A 24489-nucleotide genomic window follows, 5' to 3' on the forward strand; every position below is an offset into this window, starting at 1 on the left:
AAGGCAGTGCAGGATGATTACAGTCGTCTTTGGTAACCATAAATGGGATTGGATCCAGTAGCTTGCTGGAGGCACCTTTCAGCTCATGTGGGATGCTCTCAGTACCAAGACTTGAGTCTTCCAAGCTCATAGCTGACATTTAGCAAATTTTTGGGTTTCTGCCTGCTACTTTGATGTCTGCTACACCTGCTCCAGTGTGGTGCCATTATCTTATTTTGGTGTTCTTCATTACAGTGCWTGAATGCTGATGCAGTATGGCCCATACTGGCTCATATTATCAGGATTTGAAGGAGAATTTGTGGATTCCAACATGGAKCCAGGTTGTAGTATTGCAGCTTCACCCTAGGGATCAAAAACATTGGTTCTGGAAGTATTTCTTACGAGCTTTGTTGAATTGGCTAAGACTGCAGGGTGTAAATGGTAAAGAGTGGTTGGAACGAAGTTGTGATGTTTAGCAGATGTCTAGGATGGAATCCGACAGTGCATCTTCTGGGATACCAGAGTAGCAGGTACTAAGGCTTGAACTGACTGGATGTGCTTTTTGGGAGACTGATTGTGGATATTGTTTCTAGATAGTGAAATCAGTGGATGAGGGAAGTTTCCAGGGGGATTGAAAGAATTTAGTTTTGAGTTCAGTTTCAAGGATTAAGCAAAATTAAGTTGTCTGTGTATATTGCTGTAYCTTAATGCTGCTTTTTGTAATATATTTGTGCAACAGCTAGTGAAAATGACAGCAAAACCTTACTTCCCCTGTAGTTCTGAAAATTTGATGTAAACTTTATGACAATATATATGGGATTCTCGTTTTCCCTTTCTCCTAGGACTATTTGTATGTAGTCAAGCTGTGCCTGTGAATACATTTTACACATCTTATGCTGTTTGCAAATAACTTATTTTCTACTCRCAGATGTATGTAAAATCAGGCAGGGGATAAGTGGCATTATGTAGCAAAAACAATAGTTGTGTTTGTGTTAGCCTATAGACAGCAGGACTGTGTGATGGTTGGAATAATGAAAGCATAGTTTATAAAAATAGATGTGGAGGAAATTTATAGCTGGTTTAGAATTCTGCTGGCTTCTATGAAAAGCTGCTCTTGTTTTGTATATGGCAGAGAAAGTAATATGGGTTAAAGGAAAGAATTTTGTGTTATTTTTCTGTGCTGTTACTGCCTAAAAGATCATTTGCTATTACTATATACTGGTACAGAAGTAATGAAAAATATCCTGCAAAAAATAGTGGTCTGAGTCCCTAACCTTTGTAAAGTTGGACATAAAAGCTCACTAAATCCTGTTCACTCATTTGTCTTTGGCTTTGGTACTAATGTTGTGGTTAGATGTTTCTTTCTTAAGAGAAATGTATCATTTGATTTTATTTGTGGAGCCCTCAGTCGTTTTGGGGACGGGGAGTAGGGAAAAGGAACAGTCTCACATCACTGCATCACTGCAGTSCGGAATTTGTAAAACAACTTTTGACTGACTGTTCCTACAGTGGTATCAAATGATTAGAACTTTCATGTTAGCAAAAAGTGTGACTAAAGTAATGTTTGTGTGGGTCAAATGCATTATGCTGCTGCAGTCTCTTAAATGATATTGAATCATGATGCTCAGTTTTGCGTTGGAAGTTTTGTTGTTTGTTTTTTAAAATAAAAAGTAAGGAAATATTTCTTTATGGCTTTTTAGTAAGTTTGCTGCAGCAGCTTTTGTATTTTATGCATTTAGTGTATATCTTGGTATTGTAGTATCTACTGCAAAATTTTYGTATTTTACAGAATAATGAATAACATGGTGCTAATGAAAGAAAATGCCAGTTCCCAGTGCACATGGGGAACTTGTAAAATCTGTTTTAGGGTAGCTTCATCTCCAGTTTTCCTTATTTGTAAGAGCTTAYGGAGTAGCCTGTGTCTCCAGCATGTCATTTACCCCAATTTTACATTGACTCTGGTAATTGTTATTGACCTTAGAAAGTTACTGGGTCTTAAGAACTTGCACTCTTTGTTYGTACATGTGGCTTCAGTCATTGTAATGGCCATGATTATAAGCCCTTGCAGTATTCTGGCTCTGGATAATTAGCTTAATCCCTATTTAAACAGAAGTCTCCATTTGGACACTGAGGAGGTTCTTGTGTTTGCCTRTTTGCCTCAAAGTTGCTCTTCACTGATTAAAGGGCATGACTTAAAATATTATTTAATCTTGTTGGACAGTTGCAATTTATTCCTAAGCAGTAACGAAAACAGAGGTTGTACTTCAATGAATTTCCATACCTGTCCTCTCTTCTGAAAAAGCTGGTGTATCCCTTTTGGCATAGATTGACCCACTTCAACTGCTGTCTGTAGGAAACACTAAATTATATGTAATAGAGTTATGTACTTTATTTTCAAGCTGGTATACAGGATGATAGGAGTCTAGAATGGGCCAAGTTGRGTTTAGTCCCACTGAGCTGGCCGAGTGTGTCTGCTTCCTAACGGCATCCATATCTTCTAAAAGGCAAGGCCACATCATTAAATTTAAGGAAATCACCCAGTATTATGTGGTTGCATGTAATGCTTTCAGTGCCATAACCCTGCTGAAGTATGGAGAAAGCCTTGTTAACTATTCAAGTCAACCAGTAAAATGGCACGTCCTGAGGTTGAACAGTCATGGTTCCTACTGCACTTCCTTTTCTGTCCATGCATGCAAYCCTCATTAAAGCAAATACTTTGTAGTTAAGGTTGTGGGTACTCTTATGAACCTTTTAACAGCTAATTAAAGCACACTTTGGAAGCTGGGGAGGTTCTCCTGTTTGCATAATCTCAGGTTTCCTGATTTCTTAGAAGGGTAGGATCTAGTGMCTTAAATGCCTAAATGCTCTTCCATCACTTCTTAGGAATTTGGGAATACCACAATCTATATAGGAAAAACAGCTGTTACATTTCTGAGGGTGAAGGAGTAAGAGTCTCTGACGTGATCCTCCCTAATTAAATTGCTTGGCACTGGGGAGAGGAAGATACTCTTCATTTTTTTGAGTTTCAGCCTACTRCAAAAACAAGGCAACGTTAAACCTTCGGTACAAAGGCAGATGCTGATCCTTGCCAATGACACTGAAGTTGCCCGGAGGTTTTCCTGGGGGTCTAACTCTGGATAGGTACATGTTGGACCTCTGTCCCTTWTTCTTTTGCCACAGCACCTTTTAAACAAAGGCAGTTTAAAGAATTTTGCTCAAAATGYTAGGAACCACACATTTTTCTTCCTTTAAAATATATGGATTTAAATTCCTAGGCACCAGCACACTCCTTAGGTTCTTAATTTTAGACACCTGTTTCTGTTACTCTTTTGAAATGGTAGAATTTTTTATTAATGTATGAGTCACGTGAGTTATATATGAATAGTGCTTTTTGCACTTGCCTCTTTCCCCAGAGGTGGTGCAGGAACCTCTGGGTCAGCTCACCTTACCCACGTTACCTTTGGCACCAATGAGTGAGTAACATCATGGGAGCTGTGGGCACTCATCTTTTCACTGAAGATGTTTACATTCTGTACTTGGGGAATTCTTTTTTTCTTCGTACTGTGCAGTTTTTTGCCGGTTCTAATTTGCCATGACGTGGTCAGTGCTGTTTCCTTCCGGCTGCTAGTGAGCCTCTGGTAGAGATAAGGGTACATTTACAGCGCATTTTTAACAAGAAGCTGAGGATATGCTTCATGGAAAAAGGGGGGACTCTCTGGATTGTATGAAGAATTTATTTATTGTTTCATCACTTTTACATGGGTATTCAAGATCCAGAGCATCACTTTTACATGGGTATTCAAGATCCAGCATCCAAAGCAACAACCTTACTAAATTTGAACTGTGTGTGAAGAAGAAATGTGATATACTTGGGATAGCCTACAGCTGAGTAGGTCTGAGTCTGAGTTTTGTATTTTTACTTTGCATAAACTGTGAAGRGGAGTGGTACTAATGAATGTGAAAACTGTGTATCTGAATCAAAGTAAAATATGGATTTTCTGTTTGTTAACTTTTGTAACTTTTCCTTAATCKCATGCTTTTAATATTAAACACTTTGATGTCTTATTTCCTGAAACAATTCTGTTTCAGGGAATGRAAGTTCACATATGTTAATCAGTAAAAGTAATATTTTTGGAGACACAGACTGWCTAACTTCCTTGGACGTAGATAGAACAGTTAGACATGGGAAGCTTTATTGCCACCACTACTATTTCACATTGTTAAAGTAATAATTTTTAATGATAATTTTTTTTATTTTTCCCTTCACAGTGGTAAAGGCTATCAAGGTGGGAAGAACAACTCAGGAAAAGATTTGCCTTGGTTTGCTTCCCTTTGAGAAGAGAAGAACCCAGGAACACTGATGATCTAAGAAATTACAAACACTGGTACTCGATTCATTCTGTGATCCTGCCTTTGTGTGCCACTGGACCTTGGTGAAGTTCTCTGTTCTTTCACATTCAAGAACGTTTTTCTTTGTATGTGGAGCTGAGACCTGGGAATGCGTTATTATGGCAGCAGTTGTACAGCAGAATGAGCTTGTGTTTGAATTTGCCAGCAACGTCATGGAGGATGAGCAGCAGGTATGGGACGGTGTAAGAAACCATATTTGTACAAGTTGGTGCTAAGAGTATTATGAAACACAAGGAAAAAATGTGGTGTAAAACACAAAAAGGAAWCATTGAGGTCATTATTGTTGCAGCAGATCTTGTGCTGTTTCAAAAGCTTCCTGTTGCTTCCTGTAACTTTCATGGGTAGAACAGAAATTAGTTGAAATGTTTTAACCTCTGCARTATTGCAGAGACATCCTCCTCCAAGAATGTTTTTCTTGTTTTGCCCTTTTGTGCCAGTGAAATCCATGCATGTGTGATATAGAATTCCCAGAATTCTGGTATTTTATAATAGTTTCAACTGCTTTAGTGTGCTAGGATAAAATTCTGAGTAGAAGTAATGGTCACGCTGCAGATGACTGGAAGGAGCAGTGTGTACCTGCTCACTGTTATTTACAGATTGGTTTCTAAATTGTGTTACTGCATTCTGGTTATTCAGAAATAAGCTTGAAAGTACTTTAAATTGGTTTCTTTTACACTGCAGGGAAAATGTCTTTTTCTACCTGAGCAGTCTCTCACTTAGGTGTTGATTATTTAAACCACATCCAGTAAGTCCTGAAAATTCTGTGTAGGATTCCTATTGTAAAAATTACGTGRCTTCTCTATAGCTGGTGGTTAAAATTAGAGTTTGCATTTATTAACAAGAAATGACATGTCTGAATACTGTGGAGAAACAGTTCTTAAAAGGCTAAGTACCATGACAAACTATTCTTCTTTATGCTAATGTAAAAAAAACACTTATTCTCCTCTCTTAAAAAAAAACAAAACACTTTTGGCTTTATAGTCTTGTCTCTGGTTTTCTGTATGGCCTAATATCTGTCTGGGTCACTGGCCTTTTTCTGTTGTCAGAGTCATGCGATCATTTCAATGAATTGAGTGTTGTCTGTCTAAAGTGCTTACTCAGTTTTGGGTGGAATTAGTAATGTAACTTCCTTCCCTGTATTTTTCCAGAGCTTGTGGTAGCCTGGGGATTTAGATATGGGAATTGCACAAGTGGAGTCGAAAATGAGCCTTACTTACTTACTTCTCATTGGTGGCTTTACTTTACAAGCSAGTAGGACAGGGGAGAATTGAGTAGGGAGGGCTGCTTCGGTGTGGTTCCTGGCAGGGGTAGTGTGAGCAGACATSGTTTTGTTCAGTTCAGCCGTGTGTTCTACTTCTTGCCATTTCTTCAGATGCTCACCTGAAAAACTAAAAATACTAAAGACTGCTCAACAGGACAGTAAAACCCCCCAAAATAAAGCTTTTTGYAGCTTCAGAACAAACTCAGCCTTGATGTTTATCTTATAACCCCACTAAATTCTCCAGATGAAGTCTTAAGAAAAGATGTCCTGTAGCATACCCTAAAGGTGATGAAATCAAAGATGCAAAAGGCTGAAGATAGTGGGGGCATAGCAGGAAGTCCATTGCCAAAGTCAGATGCAAGCTCCTTTTAAATCCCTGGGTTAAATTARTCAGATATCAAGGATGCAGGTAATTAGCTCACTGGCTGCATGAGGGTAGACAGTCAGTTGTAGAAGAGAAGTCCTGCACAGGCAAAGATCTGGGAAGCTGGAGCAAAGTTAAGATCGGCTGAGGGTTCGTAGTACATTGGCCCAAAAAGAGAGCTTCTTGCTTACACTTGAATGATCTTCCTCTTACCACAGAGGAACTTTTGCTACTCTTAAAGTTTTTTAATTCTGGATAAATTAGTTGTATTTAGGGATGGATAACACAGTTTGTGTGCTCTGCAAAATGTTTAGCTCTGTAAGTGCTCTGTGTTGGGCAAAAGCTTTTTTTTGGATCTTCATCATATACAAAARGTGTCATTTAACTCATCTTCAGATAATTACTTTTGCAAATGACCTCACAAGCTGGTATTGTAAGAAATTGGGTACATTTCTTCTTGTCAAAGCATTGCGTGGAGCCCTCCAATGGCCAAGGGCTGTCGGGATGTGAAACAGCTGCTGGGAGAGGTTCAGGGTCTAAGTGGCAGCTATGCTCAGTATTTAAGGGAAGTCATAATTCATGGCTCTTTTTTTTTTTTTTTTCTTTAAGTCTTGGTTAAACAAACATAAATTATGAGCAGTCTGTTTGCAAATATAAGCATTCAGCATTCAGTGGCCAATGCCAGTGGGAGGGGCTCAATCCCATGGATCCGTGTCAATGGGAAAGGCTTGCTCTTAGCAGCTTTATCCTTTGCAGTTTTAAAGGGAATGATTTTTTAATTTTTTGTTTTTCTTGGAGGGTTCCTTTATCACATAGTAGATCTGTGGTGAGGAAGAAATTGAATGAAAATATCCTTGTAATTTTCAGAAGGGAACAAGTGGCTTGGGCAAAAGCTACTGATAACCTGTCTGGCTTGTGCTACATGTCCGCTAACTGGTTAAAATAGAGGGTGTGCATTTTTTTTTAACTCCTTTCTTTGTTTTTCTTTGGTTTGGTTGGTTGGGGCTTTTTTGGGAGATGGGGAGAGACTGTACACATAAAACTGSACGGAAGTTCCTACAGGCTTTGGCTGAGTCAGTGCCGCTGCCTAAACCTGCTTCTCTTCCTGTCTGCAGCTACTTCTCTCAATGCCTTTTCATTTAGTCCTTTGTGGACTTACAGCTGATGTGATATTTGATCAGGACATTCCTAATTTAAAAAGCTGAATAAAAGCAGCCACAGTGGCTAGCTCCTTACTAGGAAGTTTTAAATGGTGCCAGGGAGAAGGTGAATCCTTGCAACCATTAAATTGCTAACATGGTTTCCAGCATAACTGCTCTGTGCCAGGAGGTGCTCCCTCAGATGGTTCTGATGCCTGTAGTAACCTGTGCCTGAAGACCCCTTCTGTATCTCGGGGGTTGTTTCTCTCTTCCCTTCTTCTGATGAAGAGGGGTTCAAGCCTTAGATTGAACCATGACTTCTGCACCATCATGTCATGCCTAAATTTGCTCTTCCACATTTCCTATTGCCATAGGCTTTCAGAAAGATTAAGCCACCTGGTCAAGATGAAGGTCTGCCTTCCTTTGGGTATTTTCAGCTCCTKTGGAAGGTTTTCCCCCTTTATCCACTTGCAGTTTTACAAACACTTTAAGGAAAATATGAAATCTGTAATGAGGTGGTCTCTACAGGAAAGCGAGCATCATGTGTCTGCCTGCAGCATCGCTTTGTGCAGTTTGATCACTTCTCAGRTGCTGGCAGTGAGAACAAGTTTAAAGTCAAGAGGCTGCTTCTGCACAGGGACCTTCATAAGGGAAAATCAAAGGCTGTTTTCTAGTCACTGATGTCACTTTGCCTAGTTATGTTTGGTTTTCAGTTTGGGGGGTTTGGGGTTTTTTTTTTGAGTTGCTTTTAATGTGGGTTTTTGAGGAGGGTGGTTTTTTTTTTTTAATAAGTGGCCACCTGTACTTCAAGTCTGAATTCTGTTGTTTAGTTAAAAAGACAGTTGTTTTTTCCCAGAGGTTTCTTTCTCCTTTTTTTTTTCCCCTGATAGCTTTTTCGTTCTCCTGTCTTGTTTCATGCATTTCTTCCCACCCATCACTTGCACAAAATTTATTTCACACCARTTAGACGCTAGTCACCGTATTCCTGGGACAAGCTGTCATTCTTAAAGACTTAAATACTTGTAGTATGAGAAGACAGTACCTCCAAAGCAAAAGAAGTCCCCTTCCTTGTTTTCCATTTTCATATCCAGGATGGTTTTTTTATCTTCTGTCGGTGGCAATTTCATGAGACAATTTTCAGAGAAAAAAAAGAAACACCTTTGTCAGTGTGTCAGACACACTAGAAGAATTAGAGAGCAGGGTCATGGGAGATGAATTRAAGCCAAGTCAAAGCTTTGCTGGAGCTAGGGTGTCATATTTTGCCTATATTTTGTATGGGTAAGATGAAGGAGCAGACGTAGAAGAAATATAAAAATGCAMAAATTGATCTTCTATGGATCTCTGTATCAATTTCTTCAAAATCATTGCTGCTGCTTTTATTTGGGACTTCTTTGAAACTTTGGGATAGCTTTCAGTTTTCCTTTTTGCTAGTCTGTATAGAWGCACATTTGGATTAGAAAGAAACGATTTTGTGATCTTGCTATTAGAGGTAATTTAATTTGTCTTAATTGAATCAYGACCTTGTAGTTCTTAATTTAATGTTTTCCCTGTATGTAATTCTCATTACACATTAGCTGCAACAGGAGTCATAGTAAAAAAGGGCTTTTTTGCAGTTCCAAATGTCTACAAAGTTAGAAAACAGTAGATCTAGAGGAAGGTTTAGCTTGGTTCTCAACTGGGATTCAGGTGCTTTCAGTGAAATCAAGAACATTATAGAAATACTAATATGACATTTTACCTCACAACAGTCATATGTACATCTCTGCACATTAGTATTAGCTTTTAAAACTGAATGAAAGGCTTGTTAATGAAATAATAACCAATTGCAGATACTGTACAAAAAAGCAATTACCAATTCCACAAAAATGCATTTCAAATTAAAGTTGTTTGCAGTTGTCTGAATGCCTTTCTGAATAGGATAGGATAAGACAGGACAGGACAGAACAGAATAGAATAGAATGGAATAGAATTTGTTCCTTCCTTTCCTTTGCACAGCCATGGTAGGAAGGAAAGTCCATACATTGTATCAGTGTAGGGTATGAGTTGGAAGCAGGTGTAACAAAAGTTTTAAAATAAAAGGCCKCAAGAAGCAATGTTTACTCTGATTCTTCCAGTTCAAAACTGTGATTAAATGAAAGAAAAGCACATTCAAAGTGTCTTGCTGTGAGTAAATGCTTTTCTGTTTGTCTCCAGTCTTTTTGAGGCATAGTGTATCAGCAGCTTCCTTGGATAGTCCAGCACTGAGTTTTGGTGAAGATGTATTGCCCTGCCACGGAGGTTTCTCTGCCTGCAGACAGACACAATGACCATACCAAAATATGTGTATGATGGTTGTTTCTAGACGTGGTCAAAATACAGCTTCATCTTGCAARGCTGTTCAGATCCGATCATATGGATCAAACCAAGTGCTGCTGAACTGCATGAGGCAGTGCAATTCAGTACCACAGGAAACATTTTGGTCAGTAGTGGAGCATATTTTAGAAACACATGGATGTTTGGGCTTTTGTAATTAGGTTTCATAGCAAAATGAGTAGTGTGTCATATAAACAGGACTTTCAGAAACTGATTTGAAAACGTGATGATCAGTTTATTTTATCTGTTCTTCATTTATTATTCTGAAACTTTTTTCTACAATKTGTCCTCTCAGAGGCCAAGTCAGTAGTGTGAGCAGCAGTCATTAGAGAAGGACAGTGTTGAGCCAAAGTAATTTTCTTCTCCAGAAGAAGCTAATATAAGGCTTATCTTGAGCACAGGCAACTCGATCTGTTGCTGCAGACACTGCAGCTATTGAGCTGGTGCAAGGGCGGAAGCTGGGTGAGAGGAGCACGCCTCGCTGCGCAGACGTGGCCAGGAGGAAGCTGGCCACTTGCTGACAGTGTGTGGGACACAGATGCCTGCACCAGAAATGAGCACTCTAACGCCTCCACCCTTGTATAGTCAATGCGGAGAAATAGTGTTTTTAGGGCATGACATCCTATTGGAGCACAGGAGCCTAAAACTGGGCAGGGAAATTGTGCCCTAGAAATACAATTTCTGTGTTGGCTGGTAAGGAAACCCGAAATTCCTTGCTAATGTCCAARTGCCTGAACCACAGCTGTCTGTAGCTCAAATCCCAAAAGTTATGTGTTTTGGGATATTACTGGAAATTGAGGTATTTAAACTATTTTTAGAACATAATTGTATTTCAGGAATGAAGCTGTAATGGACCATCTACCCTGTAGCTTATGGAATGTATTGTTGAAAATAAAACTTCTTTTTAATGCATGTAGTTTTTTGTTCTCTCTTTACAATGCTTCTTTTTTTTTTTATTAACGTGGCTTTTATTTAATCAAATCTATTTGTTTATTCTTTGCGTGGAAGCAAATAGGATCAAGCATGTTAGGGTCAGTAAACAAATAGGATGCAAAATGAGAACACCATTTTCATGGTGGAGGAGCAGTAGGGACCTCTTGGCCATCAATGGTTTCTTGTTTTTCAGCTCCAGCATGATGCAGCATTGGTTAGAGGTGGCCACAAAGGTGTGGGATAGCAGCTGCCTCATTGCTTTAGTTGATACACACCTGTCATCTGGCAATATGATTACACAAGAGGACTTTAACTGCTCTGCACTTTGTTCATTTTTATTGATCTTCCACCATATTGCTGTCTTTTGAAACATGTTTGATAGGTCATCGTTTGTTGGGTCTTTTAAAAAATTTTGGTTATGTTGGCTGTTTTTTTTTTTTCGTTTAGCAGACATGATAGAAGCTCATTAAAATACTATTTTTGTTTTCTAGTTCTTTCTTTTTTCCTGGTTGCCCTTTACAACTGTTTTTGCTGAGACATGTTTTACAAACACAGAGCAATTTAAAGTGGTAATTGCTGCCTTTTAAAASTTATAATTGCCCTTTCCACTTTCAGTGCGTACACTTCAAACTCTTTTCCTAGGGAAGGCTTCCTCTCATAGCTGTTGTTTGTGTTGAGCATATAGCTCTGATACCATTTTATGTCAGTGACGGTGTACGCAGTGGCAAGAGTGAGACATGAGCAATTCCTGAACARGGGCATAACCATACAGTTGTTTTTTCCATGGGTTTGTAACTTGTGTGGTTAAATGATACTACTTGATCATCCTGTCAGTACCTGGAAGAAGGTACAAGAAAGATTGAGACTATTTATGAGAGCATGTAGTGACAGTTCAGGTAGAAATAACTTCAAATGTAAAAGATGGTAGATTTAGATTAAATATTACARAAAAGTTCTCTACTGTGAGGGTGGAAGGTACTGGAACAGRTTGCCCAGAAAAGTTGTGGATTCCTCATCCCTGGAAGTGTTTAAGGCAAGGCTGGATGGAACACTGAGCAACCTTATCTAGAAGAAAGTGTCCTTGTCCATGGCAGGGGGGTTGGAAGTAGATGATCTTCAAGGTTCCTTCCAACCCAGACCATTCTATGAKTCTATGATTTGTACATATCTCTGCTCTTCTGTGGAGGGTGGGACCAAATGTACATATACTGGTTTTCTCAGAAATATGTTTTAGCAACTTTTTAGTTTGTTTTCTTGTTTTTAAGCTTGACAAATTAWTTTTTATTTTTGTAGTGAGGGAACCTGAGAGTTACACTAGACTTCCATTGAACYTGCTCTTCTGTCATGAGCTATGACTTTCTTCTGGCAAATGACATTTTAAAATACTCAGTTTGGAAAATGGAGTGTCTGTAGTAGATAGTATTTGCTGAAAACCTCTTCCTGCTGAGCGGTTGCCTTTTCAGAGAGTGTGCATCTTATTATCACTGCTCAGTTTGATTTCTGTRTTCCAGCTRCCTCTTTTTCTTCTGTATCTGWTGYRAAATGRCTATCAAGACAGAAGGATGATGTCYAAAAGCAAACTTAGGAAGGAGAGTGGCAAGGGGATGTGGTGTGAGTAATCGCAAATGACTAAAGCCATAAGAATTAGAGAGGGAACGTATTACAGCTCTTACATCAAACCGTTACACCCCTTCCTTTTGTAGCAAGTGTCCCCTAAAATAGTGATCTTCAGATAGTGTCTCATGGGAAATTTGGTGCCTGTGAGAACTTTGTCCAATMCTCACAGCCACAGGACTCCTCCACTCTCAGTTTAAGAGAAGAGCAAATGATGAAGGTGTTTACAGCAAGTGGCTTACCAAGTATTATAGCCAGCAAAGTTTAGCACTTACTGTACTGTACCACTCCTCTGTATTGTCAGCTCTAATGCTGCAAAATCATGTCCTGCAAGTCTGGTATTACTGACTGAAGTAAAGTCAGAACAGTAGATACTACAGCGATATTCAGCCTCTGGCTSCTGGAGGAATACTGCTGCTCTGCTTTCATGTGCTAAAAAATCATCTTTTCCTTTAGTACTCCCTTCTGACARTTTAATATCCAGGTGGTATGGTATACATCTGTTGAAGTGTTAGTCATTAGCTGGTTAGATTGGATGCAGTCTTACTAATGTTCTGTTTGTTTTTTTCTCCACCCGTTAGCTTGGTGATCCATCTATTTTCCCTGCTGTCATCGTGGAACATGTTCCTAGTGCAGAGCTCCTGCATAACTACTCTGGCTTAACGTGTGTGGATGAGCCTAGTGACATGATCACTGAGAACTCTCTGGATGTCGCAGAAGAGCAGATCATAGAAGATGATGATATCACCCTCACAGGTTGGCAATAWAACCATTTCTGTGCCATGTCTTTGTACCAAGATGGCTGTAAGTGATGGTGGAAGAAAGTTCAAGGGCAAAAAACAGCATGGGAACRAATGGTGGTATTGAATGCTGTTAATTTTGTGCAAGACGGGGAAAGCGACATTAATATTGTTAGCAGGTGGCTTGCAATCCCAGTTACACAGCTCTTAATGGTGAAGAGTTTCATCCATCAACACTGATTAAGACAGAGTCCTGCTCAGAGTACCAACATGATTTTTCTTTGTTCTTCATAGGTTTTGTTTACTTAATAGGCGGCGTTTATTTCCTAAATAAGCATATCTACTAAAAAGCAGGAATATGCAGCTTGAGATGTACTGCTTTTAACTTCCTGAGGGTATATAATTGTAACTTAAAATGTCCATGCTACTTGACTTGCTGGTTTAAGTATACTCTGCGCAGTATTAATTTTGGATCTCTAATAACATTAACATCTAAAATACGGATTTTTTGGTAAATTCTATTAGAAAAGGTAGCCCCAAAGAGAAAACAATTCTCAAGAGGAAAGCGTAAAGATCTGCCACATTTTTTAWAAACAACCCCTCACTGAATGCATGTATTTGAAACACTTCGGGAGAAAATGTCTCAAAGGTGGCGCAGGTACTTTACAGAGACAAGTCTTCTTTCAGCCACCAGGCTCCACACCTGGACTGTTTCCAGGGATGGAAACAGCTTGYTGTTTTCACTCATGCTTTTAACATTATTTCCAAAGACATGCTCTGATACAATCTTTTACTGCCAAAAGCAAAACAAGAACTCAACATAACTTGACTTGAGGAACAGTTCACAGGGTAAATTGACATGAGCTGTTCTCAGTAAATGGTTTTATCTGATGAAAATGGCTCCTTTTCTTTCACAGTAGTGAATTATCTGTGAACAGACTGTGACCATACAAATAAGTTAGGTTMTTATTCAAGAAGGTTTTACATACTCAAACAGTATTTCAAACTGAGACCTCTTGCCAACTTGCTGTTCATATTAATTATTCACACCGCAACTGGCATTTCCCCAGTGTGTTACTTAAGCACCACTTAATGCATCCGTGTGAATTTCATAGCAAATCGTTTCTGTGGATCCATATTCACTGTAATATATTGTGTGTGAATTTTTACTTGCATGAGTAATTGTGAAACTCCACTTTTGTGAATGCCCTTGTTAACCTTTTTTTTTTTTTGTTGCTGGTCACATGAGAAGGGTTTGCAGATTGCTGCCAGAAACTGAAAGTATTTAATCCTTGTAACCGATGATGTCCAAGGGTTTCTGGGATACTTTGGAGGCAGACAAGTATGGTATTGTTCCCATCATCCACTGTAGTTCAAGAAGTCTGCTTTTCTTTAAAGGCAAAGTCCTTAGAGATCGAGAGCTGCCACTTTGCAGAGGTGATTGTTGTGAAGGAGATGTTGACTAATTATCTGTGTCACAGTCTCCATCCTGTGCATGCTGTGGAGTTCCTTAGAAGGGAACATGGATGAATGCAGGCTGAGCAGGTACCAGCACTGTGGCTGGAAAGCTCCTGCTCAGGACAAGACAGGCAGCACTGGTAGCTCAGCCCCTGGTTTCTGGCAGGAAGCAGTCCAGCCTGACTGTAGTGGGGCAGAATTTGGGGCCCAGGAGTGTGAAGGCACCCCACAGGARGTGAAGAGAGGACATTTGGGGAAGGAGGCCCCTGTTACCTCCCTGCCCACTGAGGACAAGCATTGGCTGTGGCCACAGCTGCCCACTTCAACTACATGACTGTGGTGTGGGAGAGACCCCAGTTCAAACATTACTTGTTATAGGGTGCCTCTGAAATGGGGCTAATCATAACTGAATTTTCCCACCTACTCTGTTTTTCAGCTCCTGTTTTTGCTTTTCTCTATTCTTTGAAGTTTCCTTCTTGATTTTATTTATGGGCATGTTTGCTTTTAACAGTGAAATGTGTTGTTTTGCTCTTTGAAGTTAGTACCCGTCTTTTCAGTCACTTCCACGTTATGCCTTTGAGAGAGGATCAGACATCATAAAGACTGTACTAATTCCACATTAAAATATTTATATGACTGAAGTTCACAGCAAAACAAAACTGAAGCCACCATAATTTATGATTAAACATTACTGAGAGGTAACTGCTTAATATGAAGGATTTAGATTTTTTTGAAGTTACTARTTTTGCAGTACTATTTTGACTGTTATCTACTGGGCTTCTCTTTCTCCTAGATTAACAGAAATTAGCAGTAGGCCTCATGAAACTGAAGCAATTAATTTTTAGGGATCTATCTGCAGTATAGTGGGCACTGGTAGATTTTTTTGTCTATAGGRTGTTGCTTCAGCCCTTCAAAAGCACAGCTATCACACGCTAGTGTTTACTTACTGTCATATAAATTATAATCTGCAAAAAGCTGTAAGAACAGCATCTGTTGCACATGAAACCTTTCTAAGACATGGCCAGCAATCAGCTCTTTAGCTATGTTAATGCTCACACTGTAATTTTTTTGTAATGAATAGGCAGACGTACCTTATCACCCCCCACTTTAAAAGGAGCTTTTCCCTGGAAGAACCGTGATGGCAATTCTACAGTCAGTTTGTTGCCCATCTTAAAGGATCTTAAATGGTTAATCATCATGTAGTAAGGGGTGATTAACAAAATTAATTGGAGCATTTGGCTTTGAAGAAAGTTTTATCTATAAAGGGAATATTGAAATATTTTTTCCGGAAAAATGCAGGGGATAATGTTTTGTGCAGAAGAATTCTAGGCCAATTTGTCAGATGGTACAATTCGCTACAGTTTGTATGTCTTATTAATGTGGCTAGTTATGGGTATAAGGTGCACAGGAAAGAGGAACTAATTGGATTATGTAATTCCTGAAAAAGTTTTTTAATTCTTGTTAYATAGTTTTTTAACTTTGTCCTGTCCAGTGAGTTTAATTTATTAAAAGGAATAGTTAATGGAAGTCTGCCATTTTGTGGTWCACCTGTTCTGGCATTGTTTTCATAGCATCGGGGAAGTGACTGCACTGAGACAGTTTAGGAGGAAAGAGAGAGCAGGGACAGAAAATTTGCATTCAATTGCCCTGCACCCTAGTCTGGATAGGGAGCATGGAAGTGTGCGGTTTTTTAGATTGATAATGGTACTTAATAACCAGTTGAGAAGTTGTTTTGCAACATTTTCAAGTTTGGTGGCATTTGCCTAGTACATTTTGTGAAGCACTAGCAGTCCTGTGCAAACCCAGTGGTGGTCCTTTGGTGGTCATTTCTGATGTTACASAGAAATGCAAAGGAGTAGTTAGGTGAAAACTGAACTTCACAGTGTTAATCTGTGAGGATTGTGATTTGATGAGATGCCAGTTGTAAAAAAATGGGTTTTGGGTTCAGTTACTTTGTAAAGAAATTATTCACGGCTGCCTGTAGCTCTGGTTAAAACYAGAGAGGGCTTTTTTATGTACCACCTCAATGAAAAGATTTTCTACACGAATTTTAAAGCCTTATGTGAAAAAGGAAATGGTGATTTGCAGGTGATTTGGTGATTTCTCCTGAAATACCTGTTTTTAAACTCAGTTTTCCATTGTCAGATAGCAATCAGCTCATAGTGGATACTAAAAAGTAAGTGGTTAAATTTAATAGCCAGCTACTCTGCAAAAGGGGAGTCTGTCCATGTCTGATGGATCTCTTTCCTCTTTTAACAACTTCTGACATTTCTTCTGACCTTATTTTGAGGCTCTGCAGTCTGTTTTTGTCTCTAGTAAAAACAGCAGTGAATTTAAACACAGCTGTGACTAGCATAGCCTTTAACTCGGCCYGGACAAGGACTCAAGTTGTCCATTCTCCAGAGCTGGCAGCCACTAGGGAAGCAATGGGAGTGGGACAGGATTGCCCACAGTGATGTAAAATAGGCATATTAGGCAGGAGTAGGGAAAGGAGGACTTTGAATTGAGGTGGGGAACTTCCAACGTGAGGCATAATTTCAGGGCAGAAAGCTATGTTTGGGCAAACCTTGTGCTAATGCTGATTCATAGGGAACCTGTATTCACGTAACTGGGCAGAAATTGGCATGCAGAGGCTTATGTTTGCTTGCTCAGATAAACAAAAACTTGTAGAGTACCCTGGGGAAAAAAAAAGTTATTTTTAGATGTGGTTTTCCCCCTCCCCTCTCTTCTATCTTCTCCCTTTTTCCTTTTTTTCTTACTCATTTTTTCTTCCCTGCCTGTTTTTCTCCCCATTTTTTCTTACCCCCCCCYTTTTTTYWCTTTTGAAAATGCTTCTGCCTATTTCAGTTGTTTGAAATTTCTTGGAAATGACACCCCTAGTGCCCCATTTTTCCACCTCTGACTTTGGCAAAGTGTAACAAATAAGCCATTTCGTTCCAGTTCTTCTTAAATCTGGGACTGTGTCATAAGAGCCAGTGATTGGAATACCATTCTTCAACATGATATAAAAGCTGTAAGAGACACCATCTTGCCTTTGGTGGTTGAGTTGGTTATCTCTGAGCATTGTCTCATGTTGAGGGATGCAAATGAGCATCTTGCTGTTAGAAAGACAGCTTCTATGAGGTAAAGCCAAGAATTGCCAATCTTTTGGATAAGAAAGGAGAAGAGGGATAGGTGACAGCAGCAGCAGCAGCAAGGTGGATGAACACAGAAAGGAAGAGGGAGACTTGCCTGAGGGGAAACTGTGAGGCTGTTAAAGTTCAGGGGTTCCTTGGTTGGGGTCTTCCTTGGGAACAACAGCTCCAGCTCTTTTTCCATTACTGCACCTTGAACAAAAGGCTGTGTGAAAAGAGACATGTGAGACTGCCATGGGAAACCTGGGATTGAATCAGTGAGGAAACCTGGTCTGACTGTGTGAGTGGGRTGTGTGGGGAGCCAAAGGGGACCCRTTGGTCAGTGGAGCCTCCTGCTGAGAAGGGGCTTCGGTCCCAGCAGTGACAGTCTGTGGCCTCAGGATGTGACTGCCAGGGAGTCTGGTGAATGGTCAGACTGGGAAGTTTCCTTAACATTCTTATATTTTTTGTGAGCATAAAATTATATTAATTTCTATGTTTACGTTATTTATGTGGCTATTGGTAAGTCATTATTCTTGGATAAAGATGGTAGACTTCTAGCCTTATGGTCTAACAGTGATGTGAAACTGGCAGCCTCTGCCTCACTTGCTATTATTCAGAGTGAAGAATTGACTCTGCTCCATCGCCTCAGTGCCTGAAAGCCAGCAAATGGGGTTGGTCCTCCTGCAGCTCTCTCTGAGGAAAGACCAGACAGCAGCAGCTCTCTCCTCCAATCCTGCAGCACTGAGAACCTGGGGGTACCACTGCTGGCTTTTAAATTGTGGCAATRTAAGCCCGCAATGCTCCGTGAGCTGGATCATGGCAGGCTAACCTTCCTGTCCATTCAAACAGTATCAGAACTGAGTACAGCTGCTTTGGCAGTGCTGCATGTATGTGTTTATATTTGCATAATGTGACGTCCTTCTTGAGGTCTTGGTAATGCTGGTACATGATATGGAAAGTTCCCATCCAGATAAAACTTAGGACCAGAAGCTATCAAGTCACCAGTGCCAGTCCAAGCATGGCCACAGACTGAATGGACTGTGCTGTTCTGTCTCCTCAAATGGCCAGGATTCCCTCGGGATGCTGTGGTGGCTCTTGGGGCCGAGATGCTCTGGATCTGAGCTCCTGAGCCTGTTGTCTGCCTGACAGAATTGTCAGTGACTTGCTGCCCCATCATGCTCTAGGGCTTCCAAGGTCAGGACCTTAGTCCATACTCACTTTTGCTTCATGCTGTCTTTCTCCCCATCTCTGCATTTCTCATTTTTTAAGACTGGAGGTGTCAGAGAAGGTGCATACCCTTAACTGTCTGAATGTCTTTGCAAGATAGCGGGGAAATGGTCCTGTAGATAGCAGGCTGTCTGGATTAGGGGTTCCCAATACCTGTCTACTTTATGCTGTCTTAGCCTGAGCCTCTTGTGCTTGGGCATTGTGGCACTAAGGTCCAGAAAAAATGCAGAAGGTAAGGAGGCTTCTGTAAATGCTGGGTGGAGGAGGAGGGCTGATTTGTGGATGTCAGCATTCATCTCTGTCCTCTCGTAATGATACCACTACTGAATCTGTAAACATTTGGGGTAAACCCCATGGTTTTTGTTTGGTTGGTTTTTTAATTAYGTAATTCCTTAGTGCTAATTGAACTGGGTGCTTTGTAGTTGCTGTGGTATTTTAAGGTTAAAGTATAGAAATTCTGGCATAAGCTTCTTGCTTTTGTCYGCAGAAGCATTCCAAGGTCATTACATTGTGTTTTAACTTACATATTTGCTTGCTCTGTCAGTCAGTCTGGGTTTGGTATTTTGGTGGGGTTTTTTTTTGGTTTGGATTTTTTTCTTTTGTTTGTTTTTTAATGCGACTGCCCCACCCAAAATTCCTYAAAGGTTAACAGGGAGAGGGGGTGTGAAGCCTGTGAAAATAAGTGAGTGTCCTAAGGAAGGGAATACTACTGYAGTCCTTTTTATCACTTTGACAGATGTAAGTGAATTTCCCAAAGTTGCATCAAATTTATATCAAAGGATAAGGAAGCCTGACCCAAGCATTTCCATTCAACAAACAGTAATTTCTAAAAGAATGTGTTGAACAGTTTTAAATGTTTACCGTACCAGGAACTGCCATCTGTGTTATTTTTTATGCTACAGTTATTTTGAAAAAAAAAATCTGGTAAAGTACTCTTCCAGTTAAACCAGTATTATCTTCTTGGAACAACTGTTATTTTGCAAAATGGACCTTAACATGTACCTTAAGCATTATAATTAAAAGCTCAGGAGCTTTGGGTTTATTTRATGGCTGCCCTCATGAGATTGATGAGGAATTGTCTAGAAATCAAAAATTTTGAAAAATTTGCCAGCCTTCCATATTGCTTTTCATGTTTCATTTTTGCATTCCAGTATGTTCTTGGAGCCTGCACTATTATCCCTATCTGTAATTCCTATGAATTTGAATAGTTTAGGAATCAGTTACACATTTACATCACATGGTGACTAACAGAAATCTTGGAATATTTTCTTGTCTCTCCTCCAGGCTGAATGGTTAGATGGTTTTGATAAGCATCTCTTATTTAAGGAATTCACTTCTGTTCATAGAACAACAGAACTTTTAGGGTTGGAAAATACCTCTCAGATCATCAAGTCCTACTGTCAACCCAGAACCACCAAGTTCATTCACCATTAAATCATGTCCTCATGTGTCATATTCACATTTTTTTCTGTGGGTAGCACTTTAGACCACCATAAGAAGTTAGCAAAATTGTGTTTTTAAACAATATGCTCTGGAATATTGCTTGTGGTACTGGTGTTTCTTAAGTTCATGGGTGTTGTGTTTTACTGAGAGAGATTAGAAAGAAAGAGATTTGTGTGCAGTTGTTTGGTTTTTTTAATACATACAATCTGAAAAAGGTACTGTACTAAATAAATTATTGCAGTGTGCATTTTCTCCCCAGCTAATCTGTTACTACTCATTTAGTAGCAGACCATGTTTATCACTTCTTTTTTTTTCTGGAAATTAAATAGGAATAAATATCATATTAAGCTTTAAGTCTAGTTTGTGGCTTCTTAAGAATTATTTTTTCTCCCTTGCTTTTAGTTGAAGCTTCTTGTCATAATGGAGATGAAACAATGGAAACAATCGAGGCTGCTGAAGCACTTCTCAATATGGACTCCCCTGATCCTATGTTGGATGAAAAAAGAATGAGTAAGTTTTTATGAGASTAAATCCAGTCTGTATTTGCCATGTTTATTTGTGAAGGGAGGAGGTATTCACTGCAGCATCATTACATGGACTTGGTAAGATTTTTTTGTCACTTTCATACAGCCTTTATGTACATACTTTGGATCCAGTGCTGTATGCGGTGAAGGATTTCATTGCCATGCCAGAGTTGAACAGGAARGGAAAGAGTCAAAAATTGCAGAGGGTAGATGTGAATCAAGTGGGGTGGTTAGATTGTAGTATTTTCTTTGGCTGATGTTTATGTTGTCAGGATAAAAGAATACACACATACATTTGCAGATTGCCTGCCTGAAATATGATCGCCAGCTAATTGTGCTTTTTGTGGGGTGGGTTCTGTCATTAAATAGTTCTGTTTTAATAGTGCTTCTGCTTTTGTAAAATGTCAGCACTTATACTGAATTATGAACTAGTCTTCTCTCACTTGAAGGATTTAAGTGTCATAGTTTTATTCTGTGTTTGATTTTTTGCTCTAAACRCAGCTTTTTAAAGTCCTCATGGCTATGTGAAAATATTCCTTTTGTCCCTTTCCTTCAGCAACCATGTTTGGCGCAACTGAAGAGGAAGAAATGGTGCCTCCTATCACACACGTGTCAGTCACRCTTGATGGGATCCCTGAGGTGGTGGAAGTTCACCAAGCCCCAGACCCTTATGCTGAATCACCAGAGACTCCAGAATTTGAGCAACCAAAGAAGAAAAAAGGTAAGATGCTATTGGAGAACAGCAACATGGAGCAGGAGAGTAGTGGGTGGCATGGTTGCTTCCCTGTTGGTGTCTGGAGCTATTCTTGGTGTCAGGCCAATAAGACTGAGTGGGCTCAACCAGAAATGCAGGGAAAGCATTTTCTTCCTGGGTAGTGTGAGCACATATATTGGTGCTTAGACTAATGATGTTATAGAGGTAGCAATGATGGCTTATCCTACAGGACACAGGAATCTCTGCTTGTTCCTGTATATAGTTTCTTCTTCAGAGCAAAATTGCAGTACAAGCCATAGAACTTCTGCTGCTGCGAATTCTGAAATACTTTCATTAGCTCTTACTGAATTTCAACTTGATCAGTTCAGAATATGGGATGAGAATGGGGAGGGTTTTTAGTTTTTTTAAAATATTACTAATTGTTTTTTATTAATAATAGCTACATGCTACATGTGTTAGTCTCATTTGTAGTAGATTATATTTACATAGAGTAGTGATGTTCCATTGCAGTCGGTGCTGTGCCAAACAGTGGGGTTAGCCAGACATTCTGCTCCTGTTTTCCCACCCTGCTTCAGTGTGGACYCCATTAGAGGCTCTGAAGCTGGTGTCTGCTGGAAAACAGAATTATGCTGTACAGATAGGTTCTCTTGCAACAAATTAATATAAAAAGAAAAACAAAGGAAGTTATGTTTCTGGAACTAATCCCAGGGYTCATCCTAGAGCATTACGTCTTTAACAGGTTCCCCTGTGTAATAGCCTTTTAGACCAGGGCTTCTGCTGCCCAGCCATACTCCGGCGGAATAGGAGTGCATTTTTGCTGCTATTTTTGTGCTAATTCCAATTGTTGGGAATTGTTATGTGTGAGAGAGAACATACTGGCCTGTGGAGATGTTGGGGAAGCCTCCTGAGCCCCATGTGTGTCACAAGGTCTCATAGGGATGGGGTGTGGATCAGGAAGTCTCTGATTCCCCTAAGAAAGCTGAACTGAAACTGCTGCGGAGGAGAACTTTACCAGCAGCTGCCCCAGCAAAAGTGCTGCTGGGAAAGCTGCTGTGCTGTGCACACTACTGTGAGATAACCAACTGTAAGAGGATTTTAAACTGTGGGGTTTTTGTTTGTTCTTTTCTTTCCTTCTTCTTTCTTAATGTTGACTGTTACTTGGGTCAAAACAAGGAGCTGCTGTCTGCCAGACATTTAACCTCTTTGGTTTGATGCTTTCATACTCTCTTTTGTGTTGTGCTTCTGCTTACTCCCACTCCTTCCTCCTCCCTAGCTGTAGGTTAGAAAAAACAGTTGCTTCACAGAAAATGTGTATATTTGTTTTAGAAAAAAAAATACTAGAAAAGATGCATCAGCTTAGTGTTTCATTAAGTACTAGTTTTCAGTGAACTTGAGACTTCATGAGGTAGATGGTATGGTCTGAGTGATATAGAAGTGTTACTTCAGAATGTCTGGGGATTTGTAAGGCATTGTTGTAAAAGAACTGCAGCAAAATGTTAATAAATTTGTAGTGCACTTCAGGATAATGTGCAGTGTGTGAATGAGATTCTTTTGGGGTTTTGTTTGTTTGTAGGGAGGTTTTTTAAGTACAGTCTATTTTCCTTCCTTTAGTCAGTTTTGAGGCATGGCAAAGGATGGTGATMATTTTGCGCTAGCCATATCCCTCATGATTTTATAGTGTTTTTATAGATTTTATAGGCTCTTTTATAGACTTCTAGCATATATAAGCTAAGAASTAAACTAAGAGGGATGCACAGTGCCGAGCACTGACAGTTATTGGGCCAAAGTGGCACTGCCAAGTAGAGCTCCTCCAAGAAAACATTCACCAGAAGCAATGTGGTGATTTCACTTYCTTTCATTTTGGCCTTATTGCTGCAGCAGAAGAGCTGTGTCTACCCATCTGCTCAACACCAAACCTATGTTCAGTGTGGTATTTGTACTCACGAATATCTGAGCACTGAGCTGCCCAGTTGTGTATCAGAAAGACAGGAGAAACAAGGGGATGTCTGACAAAAAAACTTGGAAATTTGCAATATTAATACCTTCAATTCTATGTTTGCTCCATGTAAGGCTTAGCTCTTGCATATTTTTTATCCTTCCTCTTGGTAACATTCTCTCCTAAAAAGGAAATTAGTGATGTACTCTGAAAAAAAACAAATTCATGCTCTATTGAAGCAAAGGAGGAAGCGTGCTGGTGCTAAATGTGCTTTTAAAAAACACCTTCTTTTAAACAAAGGAAGCCTATCTGGTGTATCTCTGTTAACTGTTTTTTCGATGGTATCAGTCAGCACATGGAGATTACAGCTAACAGTGTAGTCTAAAACTATCCTTTGAAGTATCTCTAGCCCAGATATACAGCAGTAACAGCAATACATTCCTGTAAACAAGTTTCACATTCTTCATTGGTTTCTAATTTTGGTGGGCTTCTGGTAGAAGTCCTGAAGTAGTCTAGGCTGAAGAAAGAGAGCCTAGAATTGCTCTTGCAGAAGTATTCATATTTAGTAGCCTAGGTTATCTCTCATCAGAATTGCATAAATTATATGGGATCAGTACTTAAATTTCCTGAAGCTGACCAGGAATTTCAGTCATGACCTAATTGAGCTCTCATCCACTTCATTTTCTATGAAGAACTGAACTCATTTAGACATAATGGGTGAATTACTGACATCAGAATAACAAGCCCTATGCCCTATTCCTTAATGGCTACATTTACACCTGTTCAAGAGGGGGAATAAGACCACACAGTCTTCTTGCAGCTCTAACAAGAAAGCACTTAGCCAAAATTACCCTGAGGGACTTCCTGTGCATTAGAAGCTCATCCATGCAAGAGTGACTTCATCTAGGACGTTTTAGGTAGAACAGACATTTCTGCAACCTACAGTGGTGAGTGGAGAAAAGATGCTAAAAATCTACTCCAGTAGTTCTTTATCCTTTCATATTATGATACATGAAAAAAACAGTACTGGAGGATTTCTTTCCTCCCAGCTTCTTTCAAATGAAGGAAGATACTGCTGGCCAAAACAGTGGATGTTATTTGTGTGCCATCATCAGTCATGAATCCTATGTAAATGCAAGCAGGAAAATTAGACGACTCCAGATACTAGTTTACTCACTATAGCTCTCTCAGCTAGCTAGCCCTCCTACTAGTTTACTCACTATAGCTCTCTCAGCTAGCTAGCCCTCCTCCCCCATATCCTGTCAAAAAAAAAAAAAA

General features: G+C 39.7%; 1 protein-coding gene across 5 annotated transcripts in view; it reads left to right on the forward strand.

The window, feature by feature from the left end:
• The window catches only part of ELF1 (E74 like ETS transcription factor 1), an 86328-nt gene that overhangs the window by 45642 nt on the left and 16197 nt on the right, over positions 1 to 24489 (forward strand). For all 5 annotated transcript variants that reach the window (XM_057366330.1, XM_057366327.1, XM_057366331.1 and 2 more), the window contains 4 exons: positions 4249 to 4559; positions 12634 to 12808; positions 20439 to 20546; positions 21117 to 21281. In XM_057366330.1, coding sequence (XP_057222313.1) covers positions 4488 to 4559; positions 12634 to 12808; positions 20439 to 20546; positions 21117 to 21281 — 520 coding nt within the window. In that variant the 5' untranslated portion in view covers positions 4249 to 4487. The remainder of the gene's footprint in view (positions 1 to 4248; positions 4560 to 12633; positions 12809 to 20438; positions 20547 to 21116; positions 21282 to 24489) is intronic.

This window comes from Malurus melanocephalus, unplaced genomic scaffold (genome assembly GCF_030028575.1).
Source record: "Malurus melanocephalus ecotype Western Australia unplaced genomic scaffold, MMel_1.1 scaffold_63, whole genome shotgun sequence".
Taxonomy (NCBI): Eukaryota; Metazoa; Chordata; class Aves; order Passeriformes; family Maluridae; genus Malurus; species Malurus melanocephalus.